This window comes from Gavialis gangeticus, unplaced genomic scaffold (genome assembly GCF_001723915.1).
Source record: "Gavialis gangeticus isolate Ggan-Ray unplaced genomic scaffold, GavGan_comp1, whole genome shotgun sequence".
In the NCBI taxonomy this organism is placed as follows: domain Eukaryota; kingdom Metazoa; phylum Chordata; order Crocodylia; family Gavialidae; genus Gavialis; species Gavialis gangeticus.
Window position 1 is genome coordinate 622,069 of NW_017729031.1, and position 17,782 is coordinate 639,850.

The 17,782-nt window shown below is 40.3% G+C and overlaps 1 protein-coding gene across 3 annotated transcripts in view; it reads left to right on the forward strand.

Annotated features, from left to right (window-relative positions):
- Positions 1–17,782, forward strand: part of WDSUB1 (WD repeat, sterile alpha motif and U-box domain containing 1) — a 94,323-nt gene that overhangs the window by 65,404 nt on the left and 11,137 nt on the right. For all 3 annotated transcript variants that reach the window (XM_019522352.1, XM_019522353.1, XM_019522354.1), the window contains one exon: positions 14,565–14,705. In XM_019522352.1, the coding sequence (XP_019377897.1) occupies positions 14,565–14,705 (141 nt within the window). The remainder of the gene's footprint in view (positions 1–14,564; positions 14,706–17,782) is intronic.

The following is a 17,782-nucleotide window of genomic DNA, read 5'->3' on the forward strand; positions in this document are numbered from 1 at the left end:
ATTAGCCTGGGATGCTGTACATTTTTTGAAACACATAGCAGGCTATTTGAATTTAGTGGTGAGCTTCTTGGTTGTAAAATTACAACAATTGAATTAAATATCAGATCTAAAACTGTAAAAAGATATGCTTTTTCCTATGACTATAGCTGTTACATCAATTTTTAAAGTTTGTTGGTAGGGATTAGATGAAGCTTGCTGTTTTCTTATCATTATTTATCCAAAAGACACTTGATAATTTAGTCCTACAGCTTTATTGGAATAAAGTTGGGGATTGTATTGCAGGAGTCTGCACTGAGGAAGTTTCATATTAATAAATAATGTAACAAAAGCTATTTTGAAATGAGAAGTTTCAGTATGAGTGAGTTTGAAAATAACGTTGGAAATAACTGAATTTATTTTCTGTCCCAATTGAATTTCTGGTTGTTAAACTGAGATGTAAATAAAATTCCAGCCAGTTTGTCAAGGTGAATCGAAGGATCAAGCACAGGCCTGAATGAGAAAGGAGGCCTCTAAAAAGCACGTCTTGATTTTTTTTTCTTTTTTTTTTTTCAGAGTTAAAAGTTCTTCCTTTTACGCAAACTTGTTTTACTTCCTACCCATAGTGCTGGTATATATTAGATCAGAGACAATCTACATATGGTTTTACTGGGCCATGGAAAGTACTAGATGCCTCCTGAAATTCTGTGAGTTATCCAAAAGCAGGCCTCCATAAAAGCCACTTGGCAGAGAAGAATCATTTTCGAGAAGCAAAAGATAGTTGGTTTCTATGCAAATTTTCTTAAATGTTGGAGTAGCTGAAAACTGAATTGTCATGCTCATCAACTGAGACTAATCAGATAATACTGAGTAGAGGGTTATGTGAAAATTGAAAGCAGTGGGACTGAAGATAGCGTCCCCAGGAGGACTGACCTGCTGAACACCTCATGCACTGTGGAAAAATCAACATAATCACTTGTTGCCTGAGTATTAAGATTTGTAATGACACCATTGAGAACTAATTACAATCTACAATAAGAAAATAGAATCTGATTTGGCAGACCAGAAGGCAGGTTATCAGATACAGCGCAGAAATATATTGATTCTAAATATTTGAATTACAAAATAATCTTGTTGTCCTCAGTAATTGATCTGAACAAAAAATGAAATGTGAATGCAGTTTTTACATGTGATCATTAGAATGTGTAGCATCTCATGAGAGCTGTGACAACAAGCAGGCACAATCTCAGACATATTCTCAAGGTTGGTAAACTCAAAATTGACATAGTGATTTTTTTTTTTTTTAACTGTTTGCAAACTCTTGGTGGTTCTTCATAGAGCAAATAAAACCCTAACGCTCTGAAGTGATGAAGATCCTTTTAGGAAAAGAACTAGTGATGCTGAAGGCTAGATTTGAACAGGTAGCATGGAGTCCAACTCCACGAAAGAACTCCCCTCTTTGATAGTGCACAGAAGGCATGTGGGCTAAGCGTGAAATCAGAGGGTGTTATGCATACTTCATTGTTCCCTTTTTGCTGTCTCACTGCAACAGGTTTCATTTAAGGATACTTAGTCTTTTTAGTTTGAGCACAGAGAAACATTCAGTGTGATATTTTTCAAAAGTGCCTCGGTGTCTAACTCCCATTTTAATTACTTACACCTTTATCAAACAGAAGTGGCAGGTTTTGGCCCTGGCTGAGCCAGCCTTGCATAGCAAACTCAGGCCTGTGGACCAGTTAGTAAAGTGTGCCACCAATTTTAATCCGGATTTTTTTTTCCAAGGTATCAAAGTTTGGGAAACACTGGCTTACATTATAAGTGAAGAAAAATTCACTTCAAATAGCTTCTCCTGCTTCTATTTTAAATGTCTTTTGAATTTTGTTTTTCAGTAAGCTGGGTGAATGTCTTCTCTTCCTTTTGATATTTTGCTTCCCTTTAATTTGGAAATGCAGAATCTATCAAATTCTTACGGCCGGTTCTTTGAACTTTGACCTGTTCTTCTGCAAGGGTCTTTTTGTTGCAGTCCCTGCACAGAAAATGGTCTGTTTATTTCTTCACTTCAGCCCTGATTGATATATTATACAGGTGTTTTTTTTCATATGTAGTTTTCTGTTAGCTTCTTATTTTTTTGTCCTGTTAGTCTTTCCTTGAGAACTGATTTGCATTTAATAAAAAAGGGTTTCCTCACTTCCCCCCCAAAGGCGTTTAATCGACGAGAAGGCAACCAGCAGGTGGTTCACATAACATTTCATTAGCTGCTTTGATTGTTTTTGACACCTCTTTGAAAGCATGCTTCATTACCATGCAAATGGAACTAGCCGGTGTTTCCAGGCTAATTGTCATTTAACAATATATAAATAACACAGTGTTAAATTCCATAAGATTTTGGACAGCAAGGTACTGACCATCACAGATGTTTCTCCTAGTAAATATACATTTACTAGGATAAAATGTATATTTACTAGGAGAAACATCTGTCATGGTCAGTACCTTGCTGTCTATTCCTTTACTACATCAGCGATTCTGCCCTTTTCCTTTTAAAGATCTCAGCAAGTTTTTTTTTTTCCCCTGACCAAAAGGAATGTGTTTATACTTTTGAAAAAGAGATGGCAAGGTACCTTGTAGAAAATGTGGGCACCAGCCCACTTGTTTGGCCTGTTTACCCAAATGACAAGAAAGTAGGACAGGAACCAGAAGGAAAAAAACAGTTCTTATATTCTGCATTTGATTCCAGAAGGATACTGGTCCTATTTCTGCTATATTTTCATAATACTGTAACATAGGCAACCACATTTGCAAAAAGTGCAAAATCTGCAAATATTATATAGATATATATCGTAATATACATTATTATATATATCATAATGTGATATAGAATTGATATGTGTATTATCTATCACATATATATATCATAGTGTACATGTCATATATGTATATTATGTTATATCTATATAATATTTACACATTTTGCACTAATACATAATACAGTGCAAAATGTGCAAATATATAGATATAAAATAATATGATATATACATTCATATATATTTATATGATATCTAATATAAATATATGATATATACATTATGATGTATATTTATATATGATGCAACCTTTAGTAACACATGATTACTTATATTTTTTTCCATAAGGCTTCTACTTCCATGTTCTTTTGCTGGCCAGCATAGGCCATTTGTTTCAGGTGAAGAGTAACTTCATAAAAACCTGTTGAAAATATGGATTTTTTTAAAATCAGGTTTCCAGAAAATGAGCATTGGATAACTCAGTGTGGTCTGAGTGCTCATTAACTAGAAGAGGGTTGTTGGGGCAACCATGATGCAATAACCTGTGTCATATGCTTGTTAGTGAGGAATTTAATCAGTGTGTTGTAGAATATGGAAGTTGCTTAGAGAAATTTACAAGGAAAGTTGGTTCTTTTTTCCCATTGTTAGCTAATGATCACGAATCCATCTTACAATATTATTATGAAAAACTCCCTAAGAATTAGCAGGAATCTGTTATCTTGTTTCCATTCTTGCATTATATGTCATATAATCCTTATTAAAATGATGTGGGTTGATTTTGTTTCTATTTTTCTTATGCTGTGGCATCTGCTGTCATTGCTGATTTAAAATGACTTTCATATCAGTATGACTGAGTTTAAATCTTCTAGCGCACATAGTCTGAGGCAACTGATTATTTGTACAGTAAAGTGGGAATCACTGGGGTGTTAAAAGCACATTGGTAGAGCATAATAGTTTTTCATGACAATACCATCACTGGACTGAACAGGTTGGTAGCAAACCTTTACTCCAGCAGCAAAAATGGGAAATCTTACTGGTTTAAGAACTAGCATTTACTACATTCAGTGTTGTACTTCTGCCAAGAGAGGTAAAATCTCATCTATTACAAATCTCCAGGCACAAAAAGGAAATTTTTATGCTGTTGCAAACCTGGCATTTTTCTGATATCTAGCCTTATTTCCATTCTTGATGGGGTTGAAGATTATAACCTGATAGCTATTAAGACCATAAAGTCACTTGATTGTCGGCTTGATTTTGCCCTTTAATTATAATTAAGCTGCAAGAAATACCAGGGCTACATATTCAGGTTCACAAACCACAATTTACTATCTGTAAATTGGGAACAAATGACCTGGAGGGACATTCTTCATAAAACAGAACATGTTCATTCATCAGTCAGTGCTTCCACTTCACTAAAATAATCAGGCTATAAATTCTGTGGTAATGGATCTTGGAGCCCACTGGTGCCCTATGGTCCTAGCGTAGTAGGACGGTGTGTTGCAAAATAGCTGTGCTACACTTTTTCAGTGGATGATGGTGACTTGAAAAATGATAGGGCTTAAAGTAACCCTGTCTAGTCACCTAGTCCAAACCCTTGCTCAAGGCAGGCAGGATGAGCCTTGTCTAAATAATCCTAGCCAAGTGCTTATCTAGCCTGAATTTATAAATGTCCAGTGACAGGTTACACAATGTCCCCAAGATAATAAGTTTCAGTACTTAACCAACTTCTACTATCCAACATAAATTTCCTCAGGTGCAACAATTTAAGTCCATTACTTCTGATTTTGTTGCCTTTTATATGAAGAAGAATTACCGATTTTTATCCTCTGTAAACTCCTCTATTGTATTTGAAGACTGTCATCTGACTCCCTTTACAAACTCTGTGATTCCAGCTTTCCTCATAAGCAGCTTGAACCCTCAACAGCCAGTGCCTCAATTGGGAATTCGGAATCAAAAAGCAGTTGCTCTACCCTCTGCTGCCAACTAGCCACAAAGAATGTGTTCTGCTATCTGCCCATTTTGGTGGAAAGAAATCTTCAGAGATTTTCACAGGTTAATTATGGGTACTGGGCATGCGTTTGAGTACCTTGGAAATATGGAGTATCTTGGAAGTATGGGCCTTGAACTTGTAATCCCTGACTTTTGCAAATCAGCTGCTCTGATCTCTCTGCCACTATCACTGCTTCTCTCTTTTTGGAGGTTGTCAGGCAAGGCATTTCATAGACTTTCAACAATCAGCACCTCAGCAATCAACACCGGGTGCTGGGGCATGTGTTTACTTAGTGAGTGAGACCCTGGATCTTAAACCTGGATTTTCTAACTTGCAAAGCAAGAAACTGTCTTCTCTGCTACTGCTGCTGGCCTCTCTCCAGTTTCAGAAATATTATCTAAAAGGACCAAGTTAACTTGAGGGCCTCCAAAAGAATGTATTTGAACTTCCCTTAAGTCTAAGGTCTTCAGTGTTCATGGCAATGGACATGGAGTTTCTCTTTTATTTTTTTTTATTTGGGTTTGTGCAGTCTTCCTAAAGTGCTGAGAGCCAGCTCTGTGTTCCTCCCTATGTTCTTAGCATAGTTGACAGTTTCTGAATCAGTCAAAAGAATTTGAAGCGATATATTAATGTAATTTAAATATAGAAATACCAATTGCAGAACTAATTATATGTCAGACTTCGTAACGGCTTTAGTAAAAAATGACTAGATTAATATACGTTTTGATATTTATGAAAAAATTGTTAGTAACTTTCTGAATTGTGCTTTATTTTTAAAAATATAAAATGGTGTCTGGTTTGAGTCAGGAGGCTGCATAGATACTGTCATGGAAGTATTTTCTTCTTGGGTGCTATTTTTCTTGATTTAAGTCAAATGTAATAATTTCCTTAAAGTTGAAAATGATGTGCTAGTGCACTTACTCCAAAGTGCACTGTCCCCACTCTTAGGTCCAGTAGGGGGACAGGCTACATCTACAGTCAGTGTTCGTTATAATATTGTAGATGGTACAATGACAATACTGCAGTTTTGTCCTATTTTGGAAATAATCATGTCAGCATTAGATTAGTTTCTTACCTTTGTGAATAGGAAGGAAAATAAACTGTTTCTCCAAAAGGAAAAATAAATGTAAGTGTTTCTGCTCTTGCCCAGTATATTCATCTGTAGCCTCAAAGAGGCTCAGGTGTCATGGCATCAGTTTATCTTACTGAGTTGCAGGGCTGTGCGAAGCTTCAGTAGCTGATTTGAGTCGGAGGACATTAGGCCCAATTCAGTTCAAAGCATCCAGATAGATTCAGAAAATATTTGGCCATAGACTAAACAGGTAGCTGACACAACTGCCTCCAGCTGGTAAGTCTGTTGGGGTTGTGGGAGAGGGAGGGATTGGGGCTGGGACAAGCTGCCCAGCTGGGGTGGGGGGGCACATTACAAGGGGGGTATGGGGTGCGGGCACAGCTTGCTCCAGGTAGAAGGGGGCAAGCAGCAGCAGGGCTACCATGACCGCATCCTGCACCCCTTTCTGCGCCAGCTGGCAAGTGGCGGCCGCACCCACCCCCTTGTGCCCTCCCACACTGGCTGGGCAAGCAGCGGCAGCACAGAGTCCCGCTCCCAGTGCTGATGCGGGAGTGGCAGTGCTGGGAGCAGGGGCTATGCTCTGCTGTTGCTTGCCCAGTTGACATGGCGGGAGGTGTGATGCAGGTGCAGCTCACTCCAGGCAGAGGGGGGCAAGTGGCAGCAGGGCATAGGCCCTGCTGCCAGTGCTGCCGTGCCCACATCAGTGCTGGGAGCAGGGGCTCTGTCCTGGCATCGCTTGCCAACCGGCATGGTAAGGTATGGGATGTGGGTGTGGCAGCACTGGGAACGGGGGCTATGCCCTGCTGCTGCTTGCCGCCTCCTACCCGGAGTGAGTCGCACCCGCATCCTGCCCCTGCCCCAGTTGAGCAAGCAGCAGCAGGGCAGAGCTCCTTCCCCAAGTGCTGTCGCATCCACATCCCATGCCCCTCTGCCCCCCTCCTTAAGTAACACGCTCCCCCCACCCCAGCTGGGCAGCTCATCTCAGCCCCAATCCTTCCTTCCCCCAACCCCAACGTACTTACCAACTGGAGGCAGCTGTGTCAGCTGGATCCGATTCGGCTGAATTGAATCGGGCCAGTGAGTCAGATCTCTGAATTGAATCACTGTCCTTCGAATCGACTGAATCCGAAGCAAATACTTGCTGCTTTGCATAGGCCTGCTGAGTTGTTCTCAGTGGAAGGAGAACAGCTTGTGGAGATGAATATGACTTGAAACTGTTGCTCTGAGATGTGTGAAATTTTCCTTTCGTCCCAATGCATTTTTTATCACTTCTTTCCCACTGCCAGTGCTTAAGTCTGTGAGGAGACACAAGTTATAGCCAGAACGAAGAGGGAGGGTAGCGATTTACAATGTGTGAGCTGCTTTATGGTAAGTGCCTGGATATACCTTCTTACCACGTGGTAGATGAAAGTTAAACCAAGTAGGTTACCTCCTGAAAAGAGCTATTAAAAAGAACATTTAAAATGCTCCTCTACCTCATTTGAACCACTTTGAGTGCCAAATGGGAGAGACTTAGACTGTCCTTGCCCAAGTAGAGAAAAGTATTTAAGAGACTAGCTTCCAGGGAAGCTAGCTTCAAAGTTGTGGGAACATATGAATAAGTGCCCTTGTTCGGGATAAGTGGCAGATAAACTGTAGTAGCTTAGCCCTCAATGAAAGAATGGTATTGTCCAGAGACTAAGGGCATACTCATGGACAGTTAACATGGTGCAGCTGGCTCGTGGTAAAGTCCCTGTGCCCTTTTGTTCCATGGTGTATTGGTCATATATTCATACTGCTACCATTGCAAAATTTACTCTCAGAAAAAAGACGCGCTATCAACCTCTCAGTCTGTAGTTTGGTGTCAGTTGTCAAGATGAGTTGGCCAGGGCTGAGCTGAAGGGTCCAGGTAGAATGCAAAGTATTCCCTAGCACTTCTCATGTATAAAGCTTGAGCTAAGAACTCTAAGAGGAGGAACAAAGGACTTTGGACTCTGTAGAAACACAAGTCAAAGGCCTGATTCAGAGCCTGTTGAAGTTAATGAAAAGAGTTCTATTGACTAAAATGGGATTTGGCTACACCTTAAATTTAAAGAAATATGTTGGGGGGAAACCTGAAAATTGCATCTGTTAAAATGAAAAAGGATTTGGATGAACATTTCAAAGGGGCATAGGGAGACAAAGGTTGGGTAAACCGATCTTTTATTAGGCCAACTAAAATAGTTGGAAAAATTCTTCTCAAGCTTTCGGGTACAAACACCCTTCTTCAGGTAGAGGGAGAGTCTGTAGTTGTTTTGTGCTCTTCCTGGATGAGAGAGAAGCCAGTAATGTCAAAGTCAAAGGGATATAAGCATTTAAGTGCTTATGCTTTCCTAAGTGCTGCTTAAATGCTTTCCTAAGTAACTTAGGTATTTAAGATCATGCATTCCGTTGATTCACGGCCAGACTTTTCAAAGGTACTTAGGTGCCTAAAAATGCAAATAAATGACCACTGCCTTGCTTACATACTTTTGAAAATCCTACTAGGTCCTTTTCTGCACTCTAAATCCCTTTTTAAAATCAGGCTGTACATGCTTTAATCTCTTTTCAAAATGGGTCTTAGGTCCCTGAGTCACATGAAATGCTTTTGAAAACTACCTTTTATGATGCATGATCAAGTTGACACCTGGGTTGGTTCTGCAATGATATAAGAAGGAAGGTTTATCCTAAGTGTTCTCCTTAGTTGGGTAGACCTTGAGATTAGTCGTATACAGTTCAGCCTAATGAGGGTTCAGTTAGATCACCTCAAATTATTCATAGGGATCATTTGAAAGAAACTTGTCGGCTGGTTTGAGCAGCCCATGCAGTGCCTCCTAATACGCAGCTGAGGTATGTTATCTGAGATGCCTTATGTGGTTTCTTTTAGGAAAGGACCTAGAAGTTTTAATGCACTTTTGATGCTGGTTGAAGATTTCTGGCTATAGGTATTAGGGTTGTTCGCTCCATATGCCTTAATAGATTTCTAACAAGAATCATGCATGGCAGTCAGCTCTGAGGGGGTACTGACATATGGATCAGCAGTCACTATGTATGCTATCAGGAGTTTTTATCTTTTTATACCTTTATCTCTTATTGTGTGGTTTATTGAAGTACCTGGACTTGAGACTTTGAGCTCTTGACCCTATATATGTTTTTGGTGTATGCTTTCTGTGCTGTCATGAATTTTTAAACATCATATGCCTTTAGCTCTTAATGTGACCAACTGGGCCACCAGGCCCCAGGGGACTCACTGTCTTTATGTGGAGTACATTATATATTTTGCAAACACTTGCCTTGATGAGAGAAAAAAATAAAGCTTCCCTATCCAGGAGGAAAGCAGGACTTTATTATCTTGACAGTTCAGTAAAAGCCAAAAATCCAGAAATTGAAAACGATCAAAATGCTTTGAACTGTGCAGAAAGGGTGGGGTTAAAAAAAGGTGAAAGTTGACTTAAGAGCTTAGAGAGAGAGGCTCAAAACTGTAGTGTCTTTTCTCTTTAAGGTGCATGGGAGGCTAGGGTGTCAGGTATGCACTCAACATTTTGGTGTGAGGACCATGGTTTCCATAAGAACTGTTTTCTCTATCAGGCTGGAAGTACTGTACTTTGGGGAGCTTGCTGGTGAATGCCTGCTCCTGGTACGATATCTTTTTAGCCATCTCTAGCACTGGTGTTGGTATATCTGTGGCTGCTAGAAGCACTACATTGTACCAATGTCAGGAGTGGTAGAAGTTAAGTAACAGCTTTGAAGCATATGGTCATATTGTAACAGTTGTATATATACATGTCCATAAGTTGCTGTATCATCTCTGTATCCATGACTATTGTCTTCCCTCTTACAGCCAACTTCCTCCCAGTCTGTAAGGCTCCTGATAAGCGTTACACTTGTGATTAACTAGTTAATGAATCATAGAAAATTAGGGTTGGAAGGGACCTCAGGAAGTCATCTAGTCTAACCTCCTGCTCAAAGCAGGACCATACCCAACTAGATGATCCCAGCCAGGGCTGTGTCGAACCGGGCCTTAAACCTCCTAAGAATAGCGATTTTACCACCTCTCTGGATAACTGTACAGTGCTTCACCACCCTCCTAGTAAGAGTTTTTCCTAATATCCAACTTAAACCTCCTTTGCTGCAACTTGAGATCGCTGCTTCTTGTTTTCTCATCTCTCAGTGCTGAGAACGATCTAGCTCCATCTTCTTTGTAACCACCCTTCATGTAGTTAAAGACTGCTATCAAATCCCCCCATAGTCTTAACTTCTGCAGACTAAATAAGCCCAGTTCCTTCAGCCTCTCCTCAGAAGTCATGTGCCTCAGCCACCAGATCTTTTGTGTTGGCACTGGATTTATGACCTAGATACGTTGTTCTAGGCTGACCCAAACCCTTAGACCAACCACGACCTCTCCATTTGATAATAGGTTAATTTTATTGTTACGCAGTGATAGCAGATAAGTTCTGTATCTACCAATCCCAGGGTTCACAGTGAAGGTATGTCTGATCAGCATGTGAGGTTCACTCTGAGGTCCTCCCTTGAATGTCAGATGTCAGCAGCCTGGAGGTCAGAGGCTGAGACCTGGCCCCCTTCCCCCCACCCCCCAGTAGGGCAGGTGAGATGGGCTCATGGTGTGCCTTCTGTCTACGGTGGCCTTGGGTTCCCTTCTTGGGAACGCTTTGCTGCTCAAATTCCTCCTTTTGTATCTTTTTCCCTCTGTGATGACTCTTCATCTTTGGGCATCATTGATTGGTCTTCCTGTGGTTGTCACACATCCTAATTTGGGCTTTTTCCGGTTCTCGTCCTAATTTGGTCCATCTACCAAAACCAGAAATCCCAAGGGCTCTGCACTTGGGCACTGTGACCTGGCACCAGTGCTGCAGAGTCCCTTGTATCACATGTTATAGTACAATGGTGTGGTACATGTCTTCAGTTTTCCAGCTCTCTGCTGGACTCACTCCAGCTTGTCCACATCCTTTCTATAGTTGGGGACACAAAACTGCCACAGTATTCCAGATGTGGCCTCACAAGTGCAGAGTAGAGGGGAATAATTATTTCCCTTGATCTGCTGGCAACATTCCTACTAATGCAGCCCAGTATGCTGTTTGCCTTCTTGCAACAAGGATACAGTGTTGACTCATTTCCAGCTTATTGTCCACTGTAACCCACAGGTCTTTTTCTGCAGAGCTGCTGCTTAGCCTGTTGGTCCTGAAGCAATGCATGGGATTGTTTTGTCCTAAGTGCAGGACTTTGCATTTGTCCTTATTGAATCTCATGAGAGTTCTTTTGGCCTAATCCTCCAATTTGTCTAGGTCACTCTGAATCCTAGCTCTACCCTACTGTGTATCTACTACACCCCCCAGCTTGGTGTCATTGGTGAACTTGCTGAGGGTGCAATCCATCCCATCTTCCAGATAGTTAACGAAGACAAAACCAGCCCCAGGACCAACCCCTGGGGCACCACTTGATACTGGATGCCAGCTAGACATTGAGCCATTGATTACTACCTGTTGAGCCTGACAATCCAGACAGCTTCCTATGGTTGCTTGCAAGATTGCTTTGGGAGACCATGTCAAAAGCCTTGCTTAAGTGGAGGTGTATCATGGCTGTTGCTTTCCCTACATCTACAGCCAGTAACCTCATTGTAGAAGGCAATCAGGTTGGTCAGGCATGATGTCCTTGGTCAATCCATGGCAATAGTTCCTGATCATTTTCTTGTCCAGGTGCTTAGAAATGGATTCCTTGAGGACCCGCTCCATGATTTTTCAAGGGACAGAGGTGAGGTTGACTGTTCTGTAGTTCCCTGGATCTTCCTCCTTTTTCTTAAAGATGGGCCCTATATTTGCCCTTTTCCAATTGTCTGGGACTTCCCCTGATCACCATGAGTTTTCAAAGATATGAATGACATCTTAAGTAGTAACCTGACCACACATTTGTGCACTTTAATGCCATAATTAAACAGGCACATAATAATAATAAGACACAAAGTTATTAAAATGTCTCATTATTTTGTGCTTTGGTTCCAGTCGTGCTTTAAATGGAACATGTGGCTGATCAGTGCTCCCTGCCTTGAATGGCTGCTCTGTACTCCCGGCCTCAGGATCTCCAGTCTACTAATTGGTGTCCCAAGCTTTCGGAGCACACTGAAGCCTTACAGAGCATGATTGTTGGGATGAAGGATCAGATCCCATTATGCACCTTTAAATGAATGTCTTTCAGAGTCCCTTTTCTGCCACCTATTGGTAGCATTGAATCCCTTTCTGCCAGCTCCTTTTTCTAGGTCTCTCAATTGTTTTTCTTTTTTTTCTGGTCTCCAGAACACTCTGTTTCCTCTGCCAGTTTTGCTGACCCTTTGAAAAGTTTCTACACGTCTCTTTTGTTCTCTCATGTATTTACTGTCAAGTTTACCAGGCTTTGAGTAGGCATTAATGTCTCTGTCCACAAGGGTCTGGACACCGCTGGTGCTAACCTTAGTAAAGAAAGAAGCAGTCTTTGTTAATTGTTTAATTTCCATGTTAGTAGAGAGAGATTTTTTTTTTTATCCTGCACCTTTGGAGTGCCACTGTGGGAAGAAGGGGAAACCTCTTCCAGGTTTCCTTCCATTTTCATTAAAATGCTGATGCATTAAATCTCCCTGGCTCGTTGGGTTGTCTGCTTGTTTGCAGCTGTTCTGTATTTCATTTATCACTAAGGGGGCTGCATGGGGCCAGGTTCCATGTTGTCCGCATGCCAGAGCATTAGAGCGGCCTGGCTTGTCAGGGAGAGAGAGAGAGGCTGCTCCTAAGAGGCCAGGCACTTTTGTAGGCTGTCTTACTTTGGAAAATGTGTCCTGATGTGTGTGATAGAAGAGCAAAGTTAGTACCTGTTCATGGAGGCTTGGGGGAGACCTGCAAGATGCACATTATTGCTGTTCACTAGAATGCTGCCTTCTGATGGTCTGTGCAGCTGGAAAGGCATCCCACCTACTTGGGACATAGGGAAAAAGCAGTCGTACCCTGTAATAAAGGACCCTCTCTAGACCCTCTCTGTCCTTAAATTTCATGTCCCCTGCAAACATGTTCAAAGTTCACTACTCCAAGTAATGCCATTTTGCAGTGACATTTGGGCACTGACAGGGAATATAACAGTGTTTTGTGTCTTGTGATCTTCAGTTACTGTGTATTTGCTGCCTGCTTGTACTTTGGATGGTACCAGTTATGACTTGATACATTCTGAAAATACATTGAAAAAGGTTTTATGCGTGAACAAAGTTTTAGAAGTTTGTTGATACTAAAAGAGTCTAGGATGAATATTGATATCAGAAGCCATTCTGGGATTTGTTGCAATTTAAAGATTTTTACCAAAAAAGTGCTTAATGATGAGGTTGTAAACATAACAAACTTGCCCTGATTTTGTTTCAGTCACCTGATTTATCAAAAATCAGTGTATATAGCCCAGTGTGCAGAGCTATGCAAGGCTCCAGACTAAGTGAATACATTTCTATGTCAAAAATTGTGTTTTGAATCTGGAAATTGGCAGTTATGACACAGCTTTTAGGACAGGGTGGGGGGAATTGAGGTGCAGCCAGCTAAGCAGTGGACTGCAATGGCTTTGTAGAGGAGGATTAGAGAGAGAGCACATAGGAGAAAGCTGTAACTCAGAGGATGGACAGATGACAGACAGCCCTGGTGTAACTGTTTTGGAGAAATTGGGGGTGTCCTGTGCCAAAAATCTGTCCAGCACTTCATAGTATGAACAGGTGGCTTGAACATTGCCTGAGGTGTGGTTATGGTCTTCAGCTTGCTTGTAGGCAACCTTTAAAGTTTATATTGGTGCAGCACTAAATGCTTTAGTGCTTGTGGGGCCACATGGTATTACCATGGTAATGATTTCCTAAACATTCTCTGTGTCAGGTCACACAGACATGATTTATCTTGGAGAGTGAGCAGGTTCAAGACATCTGCACAGGTTGTTTTAAGGATGAGGAGCAGGCATGGCACAGGGGTGACAGAAAATCTAGGCAAGTGGGTTAGTGAAATATCTGAGTGCAAAGGGACAGATTCTGGCTATGTGCCAGAATTTAAACAGAAAGGTGACATCCAGACTTACTGATCCTGGGTAACTGAAGCCACAGAGGTCTAGAGAGCAGCTGGGTAGGGCAGGGCATAAAGTAAGTACCTTCTGACATTCAGGGAGAGAACCCAATCTTCAGCTGACTTGCACTCACTTTCCTGCTTAAGTAAAAACTGAATGCCTAGCACCTGCTGATGATTGGAAAACACAGCAATCAGTTAGAAGAAATACAGGTTGGGGATGAGTAGTGCTTCAGTGTAGCTTTCTGAGGCAAAACTACTAGTCCAAACAGAAGTAAAATTTCTGGATTTATTCTAATATAAAGATGTATATATTTTGAACATGACCCTATTTTTAACATCTGCTGTTATTTAGTCATGGTTAACTCCTTGGCCCTTTCCACAGTAGGAAAATAGGTGTCATTTTGAATTGTGCTACAAACACATAACCATTTTACATATGTTTTAAACGTATAGTTTAGGCACTGTCTCATACCTTAGAAACATGGTAACAAACGTGAGAGAGAGAAAAAACAGAAAAAGATGTGTTTGCACAGCTCCTGAAATATAGGCAGTGATTTCTAGTTTGCATTTGTAAGTGATATCTGTAGGCTGGGTTAAGGGTTAATATGGCAATGGGAATATATATACCACAGCTGCTAACCTAAGAATCATTCCTTTTTCAGAGTCTCTGGGTCTACGTAGTAAAGTCATCCGGAAAATTGAAGAGTTGAGCATCAAGATGGATTCTGTTTCTGTTGGAATTCCTGATGAATTCTTATGCCCCATAACTAGGGAGCTTATGAAGGATCCTATTATTGCATCAGGTATGTCTGTAAGCAGCTTTTATCAAAGCACATTGTTCAGATGTAAAAGATAAATGCTGGAGAACTGTTAATTGACATGTATCATGAAGAATGATAAATGGATGCGTTTGAATTGTACCAAAAAAGGTAAAACTAAGTGTATTTTAACCACTGGTATGTTGGATAAAAGAGGGCTGATGGTACCACCTTTTCTTCCACCTGCAATGCATGATAAAGGGCTAGCATTGGCACCAAGCTACAAAACCAGTCACAGGTGTGAATCTGACTCTCATAGGCTTACCACTGAGAGGGGTGTTCTGAAGGTTTGCTTCCTCTCGTTGCCATTTCCTATTGGCTAGCTTAAACCCCTGCCTTCTCAGTGTGGCTTTTTGTGATCTCTTTGCTTAGGCACCTTAGACTCGAGATCAGTGTTTCTTAACCAAGGTGCCATGGCGCCCTAGGGCATCTTGAGAGCCTTTCAAGGGTGCCATGGGATGCCACGCAATGTTAGCACTTCTATGTGCAAGCATGGTTCATAAGATAAGCCCAGAGATTTCAAATATGAATCCATGGCATTAAAAACAGTCTTACTTGTGACCATTCTGTAGCCAAAAAATGAGTGAAAACTTACAGGGCTGGCATTTTCTGAGGGCTACCTTGAAAATGACGGTTGGGTTGCTTTAACTAAAGCTAGTTCAACAAGCTTTAAAGTGCTTCCGCCGCCATTTTTAAGCATAGGGAAGCTGATGTACGAGACACTTGAGTCTGTTAGAGTGGTAATTACCACACTCCAGCAGATTTGATAAATCAAGCCTGCTCTGACATGCTGTAATTACAACACGTTGGAGCAGCCGTGTGTATAGGCACCCTAAGGCTGAGTACCACTCTTCTAGGTGCATTTTACAGAGAACCTAACTTCTTACTTAGGGCCATGGATTTATAGCCATGGGCAACTAGGTGCCTAAACATAAGACACCAGTTGGCATTGTGATAGCTGTGCCTTTATGTAAATGATACTGAAAACTGGACTCCACACATTATTAAATGGGAGTGGGGAGGGGAATGGACAATGAAGTAAAAGCAATAATGGAGCTTGTGCTGCTTTTTTTCTGTTCATTTTATTAAGAGATTTAGTTTTACTTTCCAATCTAGCCATAATCAGTTTCAGATTCTAATTTTTGTAATGTCCTTTCATGTCTCTTTTTGTGTTTCCTATCTGGTAGGGGGATACAGAATTAAGAAGAAATGTTTGATAAATATTCAATTAGCATTTATTGAGAGATTAAGCTTGGACCTTGCTAATTGAAAATATTCATTTAAGTGATTGAAAACTTTGACTTACATTAGTGGCTTAGCTTCCAAATTTACTGCACTTGAAAAATATTCTTCAGTAGTCATATTTCATTCATGCAGTCGGGTAAAACATGGCTGTAACCCCTCTCCTTCCCTGCTATTCTGCATCAGTATAGTTAGAAGTTTCTTTGTAACTATATTGCATTGAGATTAATTATATTTTGAGAGACATATGAAATCTATTCAAATCTTTTACAGTCGACGTGTTGTTAATATTTTAAAACCCTTTATTTTTTTCTCTTTGATCACACTCAATAACCTTAAGTATGCAAAATAGGAAATGTATCAAAATATTTATATTTTAAAGGTCCATTGTGAAGGTATGAAAACAAAATTAGTTGCAAATGTTTATTGAGGCTCACCATAATGCATTATATTTCCTCTAAAATGTTTTGTTGTCTGTGTTTACTTTTAGAGAAAATGTGTTTGACTTAAACATAGCTAAGCAACCGCATTTGCAGTAAACTGTCAATGCATACATGAATTTTTTAAAGGAACTGAGTGAACACTGTTGTTAAAATGCAGATTGTCAATTGCAATTTACTGGCTAGTCACGTCACTCTTTCAGTGCTTCTTATTTATACATGAAAGGCTATGGGCACAGGGGACTTTGCCTAGCAGCTCTGATGATTCCTTTGACAGCTTTGTGATGAACTTTGCAAAACAATTTTAAAGCCTGTATTGAAATGTAATTAGTGATAGAATAGATCTGCTGAGAATCCCTGCTTTCTTCACTTATCAAATGCTCAAGGGGACATATTTGTTCACCAATAGAAAATAATGTTCATTCTTCCACAGAATCACTTTGTTTTATTCTAATATTTTTAATTCCATGGAAAGCTGATTGCCTACTTAAAAAAAAATCTTTTCTCTAGAGAAATACCAAGAATAAAACAAGTACTATCTGAAACTGGTTTCAGGTAACATTTTATTTTAAAAAGTTGCCTAGTTGATATCTCTCATAGTCTAACATACTGGATGAATACACATGTGAAAAGTTTAAAAGCAACAGTACATTTTTGCTAACAAGCAAATAAGTTGATTATCTTTGATTGAGCTGCAATTAAACATTGTGGATTTGAACCAGTAATAGCCATAGATAACAGTGTTTTAGCAGATGCCGTGTTAAGATGACTTCTAGTTTTGTACTTTATTTTGCCTGTGTGAGAAGAGGCTGAATCATGTTTTGGCCTTTCTGGCTCAGATCAGGTGTAGCATTAAAAAATAACACACCAAAGAAAAGACTTTGTAGTTGCCTTTTCAGAAGTATATCTTATCAGTCAGTAGTTAGTTGCTTATTAGGAACATAGAATTATTTAGGATGATTAAAGAGACTATTCCCTACAGGTAGAGAATACCTTGCATAAGTAAAAGACAAAATCTGGTCTCGGAGAACTGAATAGGAGCTTATAGCAAGTTACTTGCTACTAAAATAAGACATTGTTTGAAGAACACTTAGCAATACTTTTCGTACTTTTTGTAAAAGTATTTCATAGTTTCATAGTAGCTAGGGTCAGATCATCTAGCCTGACCCTCTGCCATAGGCAGGAATGAATGCTGGGTTCACAAGACTCCAGACAGGTGATCATCTAGCCTCTTTATTAATTTATCCAAGGTAGGGGCAAGGACCACTTCCCTGGGAAGTTGGTTCCAGATTCTGGCCACCTTAACTGTAAAATATTGCCTCCTGATCTCTAACCTAAACCTATTCTCCATCAGCTTATTACTGTTGTTCCTCGTCACCC